Source organism: Apteryx mantelli, chromosome Z (genome assembly GCF_036417845.1).
Source record: "Apteryx mantelli isolate bAptMan1 chromosome Z, bAptMan1.hap1, whole genome shotgun sequence".
NCBI lineage: Eukaryota > Metazoa > Chordata > Aves > Apterygiformes > Apterygidae > Apteryx > Apteryx mantelli.
Window position 1 is genome coordinate 28,447,065 of NC_090020.1, and position 9,360 is coordinate 28,456,424.

General features: G+C 40.9%; 1 protein-coding gene across 1 annotated transcript in view; it reads left to right on the forward strand.

Annotated features, from left to right (window-relative positions):
• PCSK5 (proprotein convertase subtilisin/kexin type 5) overlaps positions 1–9,042 on the forward strand; it is a 259,883-nt gene extending 250,841 nt beyond the window's left edge. The window contains exons 33-37 of the mRNA XM_067315277.1: positions 683–860; positions 1,834–2,051; positions 4,197–4,312; positions 5,868–6,054; positions 7,501–9,042. Coding sequence (XP_067171378.1) covers positions 683–860; positions 1,834–2,051; positions 4,197–4,312; positions 5,868–6,054; positions 7,501–7,910 — 1,109 coding nt within the window. The 3' untranslated portion in view covers positions 7,911–9,042. The remainder of the gene's footprint in view (positions 1–682; positions 861–1,833; positions 2,052–4,196; positions 4,313–5,867; positions 6,055–7,500) is intronic.
• Positions 9,043–9,360: the final 318 nt, after the last annotated feature.

Genomic DNA, 9,360 nt, shown 5'->3' on the forward strand with positions numbered 1-9,360 from the left:
AAGCTATTAGTAGTAAACACTATTCTCTTAGCTTCCTGCACTTGCAGTTAGTTGATTCAGTCCTAGCTTTTCATTCTAGATTTCTATGCAGTTAATGACCCTCTGAAATCTCAGGTGAACAATGTGACGTGCCTGGTGCATTTAGCAGCATTAGAGGTGTATAATTCCCGTAACACAAAGCAGCAGCCATACACAGGGACAAAGACCAATGAACAAACATCATTAAATCTAAAACTTCTTACCATTGGATTTGCCAGATACACAGAATGCAATGAGCCTGAAAGAATGCACTTAGAATCAGAGTGAAACCTAGGGAAAATGGTAATGCAGACAGAGATAAAGTTTCCTGATTATTATTTCTCTCTTTGTATATTCTGGAAGAAATCACAGCTGTTGCTCATTATTATTTATTATGCACAGCATTTATATTTTCTAAAGATTAAAAATGATTTTTTCTGAGGAGTCTGCTAACGTACATAAGACTCAGAAGTGAAGGCTTATGAAGTGACAAGACTTGGAAGAAACAAAATAATAATTACGATGTCCCAATGTTCCTTTTACTGGCTTTGTTACAAACTCTAACAGCATCCCCTGTTAGAGTTTGCGCCAGCAGAGCTATATGAGATCTTTATAGCAGCAAATACTGAATATGATCTGTTATTCTGCATTGTTCTCTGTGCAGATACCACCTGTGTTGAAACATGCCCACATGGATATTATGCTGACAGTGATGAGGGACAATGTTCCCCATGCCACAGCACCTGTGACACTTGCTTTGGAAAACACAGCTCACAGTGCCTCTCCTGCAAACCGGGCTGGTACAGGAAAGGAAAAGGATGTGTAAACCAGTGTCCAGCTGGGTAAGGTCCAAGATCTTTAACTAAGAGCTACATCACAGAGAGAGCTTTGAGCAATCAGATCATTCTGCCCTCAGTCCTACCTTAGGATGAAAATTTTTCATGTTGTCCTAGTACACAGAGGTGGTGTGAAACCTCTCTTTCCAGTGCAGAACTGGAGAGATGGAGCTGGTGCCCAGGCTGAAACCAACTTGATGTGATGTGGCCATTCTTAAAAGCTCCAAGGACACTTTAAGATTATGTTTATACAGAACAGTGTGAAACAGAGTAAATAAACTAAGTTATCCCTTAATTAGTCAGCTTGAGCACAGGAAGCAGTGTAATTTGCTTCAAGCACCTTTGCATGCTCTGCCTAACCTGAAGTTTGGATGTGGTCACTTTTGTTTCACATTGAGTGAAAGTTTATAATGCATCGTAATAAAATCAATCATTAAAACATTATTTAACTGAGGACTCAAAATTCTAGGCAGCAAGTTCACTAATATGAGCCTGCAATGACTATATCACAATATAACCACTCTGCAGCTATTCCCCTTTTCCTCTGACTGCACAATTTAGTTGAACAAACTGTTTCTGTCTTGGTGTCCTTTGGCTAGGCCTGTTTGTGGGCTATAAGGAAATATGGAATTACTGAATTCCCATCTGAAAGCTGGGCATCAGAAGTAGTGAGGAATTAAATGCTTGCCCAACAGCTCACAGGATGTTTGTGGTAAAGCCAAAAACAGAGTTTAGGATTTCTGAGTCGTGTCTGTTTATTTGCTTACTTTGTACCTGAATTCATCCTCTGTTTTAGATAGTCTTGCTTTATAGCTGTATTCCCACAGGCAAATGCAGTCTAAACAAATGCATTCCACTTCCACTGAGACGCAAAAAGTATATTGATGTAACCACAGTAAAAGCTCAGGAGGGAGGATGTTTTGGCCTTTCCTGTTATTATTAGGCATTTGCAAAGCCAACGCTATCTGATCTGTTTCAGATACTTTACACAAAACTCCACTGGATCATGTGAGAGGTGCCACAAGAGCTGTAAGGAGTGTATGGGACCTCAGCCTACACACTGCCTTTTCTGTGATACGTATTTTTACCTGTTGCGCTCCAAGAATGAATGTGTTAGCTCTTGCCCTGAATATTACTACGAAAACAAGGACAACAACATGTGCGAAAGATGCCACCCTTCCTGCCGAACATGCAAAGGTAAAAGCGTACACTCTGCTTTGACAGAAAAAGAATATCAAAACACAAGTCATGTCTTTTTTTTGTTCTATCTCTGCTCCAGTATTTGGAAACACTTCACAAGGAAGTGCAGTAGTAGCATATATGGCCCTACTAAACTGCTTTTGATCTAAGGAGTTGAAGTGGGTGGCACAGCCCTCCTGGCAGGCTGCCAGACTCTCCCAGGCCCTGGCTTACTCGCTCAGCTGGCTGATCTGGGCTGCCACCTTATTTATAGAGTATCGAATCACCAAGAATAAACAAGAATATCAATTCCTACCGAGCTGCTTCCAGTCACAGAGTGCAGAAGCACCTGCAGGAGAGGAGGGCTGGGAGCGATTGCCAGTACAAAGCCAGTGAAGGCAAACAGGCTCACCACGTAATTAAGTTCGTTTAAGTCAACCGGGCTTCTAACAGAGATGCTCAGCAACTTTAAAACCAGGGCTCTGATGCTAACAGGACTGCATTCTGTTTGTCTCACAAACACTGAAAAATATCTCACTCCTTGAGCTATCCTACTACACGGGCCTCTCTGTGAAAGCCAAAGAATCTAAATCCGACCACACATCTTTACAGTCTCTAAAGGAAAGAGTAGAAAATCAACAGTTACCAACACTGAAAATAACAAAAAGGCCACAAAGCATCTCTAGGGTGAAAAAAAAATTGTGGTGTCTGCTGCTTTGAATATAGTTAAGTATTTTTCAAAGTTAACTTTGAGAGACCATCTGTTTTGTTCCGTGACACATTTATGTATTCCATATCTTTTTTCCATAAATTGTACTGCATCCAATTCTGAATTGGGCCGCATTATTCCCCTTAGACCCATATAGTGTCTTATTCTATCTGAATGGCATCAGATGATAGCTAGCAGATGCCACTCTGCAGCTCAGACTATACTGTATTAAAACCTAAAATTACTCTTTAGGACAGTGGATATATTGGATAGTGCAGATGGCTAATTGCAAACATAACAATATTTAAAATTGTGGAAATAACTCCTAAAGTTATAAAACCTTCAAGAACTGTTAAAACGTAACTATAAAAGCACATCATAATAAATGACAGCAATATTTTGGCTTGGATTTGGGACAAAAAGATATTGCCATTTGAATTTCCAGACTGCTTCCTATGATTGATTTTTATCTTATTTGGGATTAATACTACGGGACAGATTTTCTATCTTAAATACAGGGACAGTACAATGAAATATGAGCCAGTCTTTCTAAACAGAAAATCAGTAGGTTCTCTGAAATGAATCTTCATTGTTGATGTAGGAGCCAAGAAGTGGTGCAGTGTCTCATGTTTCATGTGACCAGGGAGGCAAACCCTGCAATGCTCAGAAAAATCACATAGTGAATTCACTGGATCATAAAACATTGCTAACTTCACCTGTTTAACTACTGCTAACGTTAGTGTCTTCTTTTCAGACTGTGGCAGAAGATGCCAAGTGGCAGGAAATTGGACACATGCATTTTAACATTAAGAAAGACAAAATGTTCACTTCAATGTTCTGCAGAAGAACTGCATGCAGCATGTCTTCAAAAATGCTCTCACACACACAAAGCACATATGATGTTCTGTTTGCACCTAGTGAAACACAATTTTTTCCTATGCAACTGAAGAATTTATACTTTTATTAAAAACATAAATATATGTTAATTTATTGCGGTTAGAAAAGGGTTAGCTAACAGGCCTTATTGACTTTGCATATGAGAGAATTTGGCCAAGGTTTCCCACAATTTTGATTTAGTTCACTGATTTAACTGATTCTCCTGAATGCCTCTGAAAGTTCCCATGCAGACACAAGCACAACTGGCCAAGCCAGGTGGCAAACCAGTTGCAACGCTAAGAAAAATAAAAAACAGAAGTCCAACACACTCCTTGTAGTTCATAATCAGCTTTTCATGAATTTCAAAACACCTAAGAAAAACACTTTGTGGGCAAGTAAAATTTCAAGACAAGGCCCAAGCTCTTTTTAATACTGACCTCCTCATGCTAGACAGTTCATTCTTGAGTCTCAATGATGACAAACGTCCTTCTTCTTTGGTGGAGGTGATCAGTGTATTTCTGAAAGGAAGTTAGAGGACAATTTTTTCTGTTCTAATATTGTTTTGTTTGCCTTTCTAGGGAAAGGAGCGTTCAGCTGCACTTCTTGCGTATGGAGCTACACTTTATTAGGTGGAATGTGCAACTCAGACTGTCTTGTAAGCGAATACAGAGTCCAGGAGTCACCAACACAAGAGGTACCTATTTGTAAGCATTTTCTCCTGTGATTTATATCCTGAACTTTAACCTCTGAACACAAGAGGAAGAACACAGAATGCTCCTTTCTGAGTTTTCAAGCTTATCTTTAAACATTCCTACTTTTGTTATTCTCTTGGCGGAAAAAGCATTGTTTCTCTTTCTGGGGCTCTCTACTGTAGGAGGATTTCTCTATCAGTATATATAAAGACACAATGATGCCGAGGGCCATACCAAAACCATGTGAACAAATTCAGCTATATCAGTAATAGAGTATTTTTTCTTCTGTTATAACTGAGATTTCCCCAGGGATTTCTGCTACTTTGTTTTGTAAGAAATCACATCACATTTCTGACTGAGTTCTGCTGGCAGAAACCTCTAGTGAAGAGACGGGCTGAAGTTAACAGAGCTACATGTCTCTAAAGTAGGACCACAATCAGGTTTGGGTCTGTGCCACAAGTCTGGACACCCCAGCTTCCAGATTTCCAACTGCCTTCCAGAGCTGTTTGTTCAAGAATATAGAGGCATGGCAAGACAGTTGGCCTGAGATGCTGGGTACCCTCGGTACCCTGGGTACCCGGCCTGGAGGATCTCTGTAGCAGGACTGCTCCATAACTGTGAACCTGAGAAGGCAGCCTAAGAGCCGGGGACCATGTTGGTCCACAGTTCTTTGCAGGAGCTTTGAGAAATTGGACCTCCCAGTATGGCCTCCCCCTCTCTTCCATGCTCTCAGATTCAGGGCAAGAAGCCTACCAGCTCTGAGAGATCTATCCAGTTTGATGTAAGGTTATTGCACTGTATCTGAGGTCCTGGTCCCACAGCAAAAAAATAAGGAACTTTTGCCCAGTAGGCCACCCAGGAACTGCAGACACTGGAAGCCCTGAATTACCTGACCTCAGAGCAGTCTATGAGGTATGTGTGACAGCAATGAGCTCCAATAGTCTTTGTACATAGGTGCTCCCAGAAATCTACCTGGAATTTGAGAAGAGTACCTGAATCTAAGTGCTTTCTGTGAAACAGAACCAACACGATCTAAGAAAAGTCTGTTTTGCTAGAAAATTTCCAACCTGCTTTTTTCTTTATTTCTCCTCCTTCCCAAGTTGGAAATGGAATTCATTCTCTCATCTTCTTTTTTTTTCTTCCCCCCCCCCCCCCCCCCCGCCTTGCTTATCCCACCTCATTTGCTTCTTTAAGGCTACTTTACTGTCATTACGATCATTAGTGCCAAAGAGCCATAGACTGGCTAACAGGGGTCTAGTAAAACAAAAACACAACTTCTGGCCAAAGAGCTGACAGTCTGAATGAATTTTAGCTAGCTATCTAGCTAGGTTGGATTGCAAACTAAGATTCTTCTACATCGCTTTTTCACTCTCCTTACCAGCAGATCACTGAGAACCTAGGCACTATGAACCAAATTTTAATTTTCCCCCTCCCCAGTGAATTTTGCCATAGACATGCATGGTGTCCAGACAAGAGGACCCAGAGAGTGGCAGGGTGAACAGCCAGGTCCAAAGGAATGGAAATGAGAGGTGTATTGCTTGTGTTCTGTGTCTCAAGGAGGACCAGCTCAAATGTGAGAAATGTGACAGCACATGCATCGAATGTAAGGGACCTGGGCCTCTCAACTGCACGGTGTGTCCAGCCAGTATGCAGCTCTACCTCGAAGAAGGTCGCTGCCTGCCCTGCTGCGGTGACTCTGACCTGGCAGACAGCCGAGAGTGCTGTGACTGCAGTGAAACACAAGGTAGGACCGTGTTGATGAGCGGTACCGGTGTTTAAGGGCCTTATGATTCACTGGGCTGACATTTAAAAAGGAAAAGCAGAAAATAACAAAAATGTGCTGCTGAGCTGCATACACACAGTGTATTTCTACTGCTCCATCACCAGAGTAGGAAGGGTTTTATACAAATAACAGCAATTTCAACAGATATTGCACCCTTCTCACTGTCACAACTCTTGTTTTAAATGGTCTTGCATTTCATAACCCAGTTGACTAGAATCACAGAATCACAGAATCACAGAATCGCTGAGGTTGGAAGGGACCTCTGGAGATCATCTAGTCCAACCCCCCTGCTCAAGCAGGGTCACCTAGAGCACATTGCACAGGATTGCATCCAGGCGCGTTTTGAATATCTCCAGAGAAGGAGACTCCACAGCCTCTCTGGGCAACCTGTGCCAGTGCTCTGCCACCCTCACAGTGAAAAAGTTTCTCCTCAGCTTCAGATGGAAGTGTCTGTGTTTCAGTTTGTGCCCGTTGCCTCGCGTCCTGTCGCTCGGCACCACTGAAAAGAGTCTGGCTCCATCCTCTCGACACCCTCCCTTCAGATACTTGTACACATTGATAAGATCTCCTCTCAGCCTTCTCTTCTCCAAGCTAAACAGGCCCAGCTCTCTCAGCCTTTCCTCACAAGAGAGATGCTCCAGTCCCCTAATCATCTTTGTAGCCCTCCGCTGGACTTGCTCCAGTAGTGCCACATCCCTCCTGTACTGGGGAGCCCAGAACTGGACGCAGTACTCCAGATGTGGCCTCACTAGGGCTGAGGAGAGGGGGAGAATCACCTCCCTCGACCTGCTGGCAACACTCTTCCTGATGCACCCCAGGATACCACTGGCCTTCTTGGCCACAAGGGCACGTTGCTGCCTCATGCTTAGGAAATGCTTGTTTCAATGGATAGCAATCTGAATCACACACTTTAAGCTCATCATGTCAAAACCACTCCTTTGATTTCAAAGTAGCTACAGCATATTAAGCAAGGGAAGATTTGCAGAGAGAAGAAATGTTTTTATTACACCAAACTGATACAACTGGGAAAAACAGACAGGCTCAGGGCATACAACCTGTCTTCCAAACTTTCTAGAAGTCAGAGAGTTAAAAATATAAATATTTCTGGGGATGTTATGTTTCTTGACTAAACTTAGCAAGTAGGTTGTGTTTGTGTGCTTGTTAGCTTTTCTGCTTGATATTTGTTCCTAATCTAATGAAGAAACTTAGCTAGGCCAACAACCCTCTCCTTGCTTATATCTTTACACCATCACAGCCACAAGAGCACAACTGTTGTACTAGAAGAATAAGGTATTTAGTCCAAAAATTTTAAAGGTGTAAACAGACCTAAATGTTCTGCTGGGTCATTTAAAACAAAGACCCCTACCTGACCTCATATAATCTTTTTTTTTTTTTTTGCTTTGTCAGATGACTGTGTCTTACAGATCACCCTACCACCTGAGCGCAAAAGCAAAACCACTCTCTTTGTTATTACCTGCATTTTGCTTCTCCTTGTCATTGGAGCTATTGTATTTATCTGGAGAAAATCAAGAGCCAAAACCCAGGCTGTCAATAAAAGGGGGTATGAGAAGCTGACAAATCACGCCAAAGCCTTTTCTTCCTACATGAGCAACTCCCATGAGAGTACAAGCTATCAGGAAGATCAAGTGATTGAGTACAGAGATCGAGATAATGAAGACGAAGATGATGATGATGATGATGATATTGTATATATGGGCCAGGATGGGACAATCTATCGTAAATTTAAATATGGACTTTTGGAGGAGGATGAGGAAGATGAGCTTGAATATGATGATGAAAGTTATTCATTTAGATAACTCTTTACTAATTTATGGATTTTCTGCTCTGTTGCCTTACTTATTAAATTACATCAATTTAGTTAAGTATGTTTAGTTATTCTTTAGCATGCTGAGCTCAAGATTTTAGCTAATGCATATTGTGAGAGCAAAATGGTTTCTAAAAACATATCTTTCTTCCTAAAGCTTTACATAAATCCTTGCTAGGCTTTTAAGTAGCACTCCAGATGTAGGCTGGTTAGGAGATTACGTTTCTGTGCATCTGTGTGGAGACTAAATCCTTTCCCATTATGTTTGTGTGTGCATTATAACTATTACAAACACTCCTTCAAACAGCACACACACACACTTATTGAGAACCTTGCCAATCACTACTAAAAATGTGCAGGTATAAACAAGATGGGTGTATTTGCCTGCACAGTGAATGTCACTGGCATAGGGTGCCACTTTACTGTTTGCTACTTTGTGATTATAGTTGTACAGCAATTCTTAACACAATAGGTGATTTTGCTGATTTTACCCAGACTTTCTTTCCTGATATGATCTGGCACGTATGTGCCCCTCAAAGCTGACACGTTTCACCTCATAAACTTGCAGCGTATTTCCCAGTGAAATTATGTATTTATGACATGATGTTGAAGATTTGTGATTGTGACTCTATTCCAGATAAAATTCTACTGTATTCATAGTTTGTATGAAAAATATCTGAAGTATTTTATACATTATCAACCTCTGATGAATCTTAATTCCAGTGGTTGTAAAGCTTAAATACCCTTCCATCACATACAATTTTTCCTGTTTACTGCAGAGGAAAATATGGTCTATATGTATGCTCAGAAAAAAAAAGAAAAAAAAAAAGACTCCTTTTGTATTTGTAACTACCTTCTCAGGATTCAGGGAACTGATACAAACACAGAGCATTACTCAGGCAACTGATATAAACGCAAAGCATTACTCAGGCAACTTTTGCGTTTCTGTTGTAAATGTCTCAGGATGTTCAGACTATGGCTAAGGGAATAATTAGCACTTATTTGGTAAAGTAACCTAAAGGAACACAACAGTGCATTTTTTTTTTTATCATTACAGAAATGTAATTTATCATACTACAGATGAGGTTGCTCTTTATGGCCCCTTGCTGTGAAAGAATAAATTCTTTGCAGAAAACCATCTTGAAAGTGCTGTTATTTGTCAGCAGTATTGCCAGGTAGGTAAAAGAGTGGCCTGATCCTTAGAAGCCTGGCTTTGGTCTCCTACTCTCTCAGCATTCCTGTAGATTTCCAGTAAGAATCATTTATAGAAATCTAAATCAATTAGATTTAACTTTTACAGAGGAATTCCATGTAAGAATACCTAATTTTTACGGCTCAAGTCCTAAGTGGAATTTTTTGTCCTAAAGACCTCGGGACCCTTCTGTATGTAAGTATAAAGGAGTTCTATGGAAAGGTCTATTGCTTCTACTTTAAACTTTAAT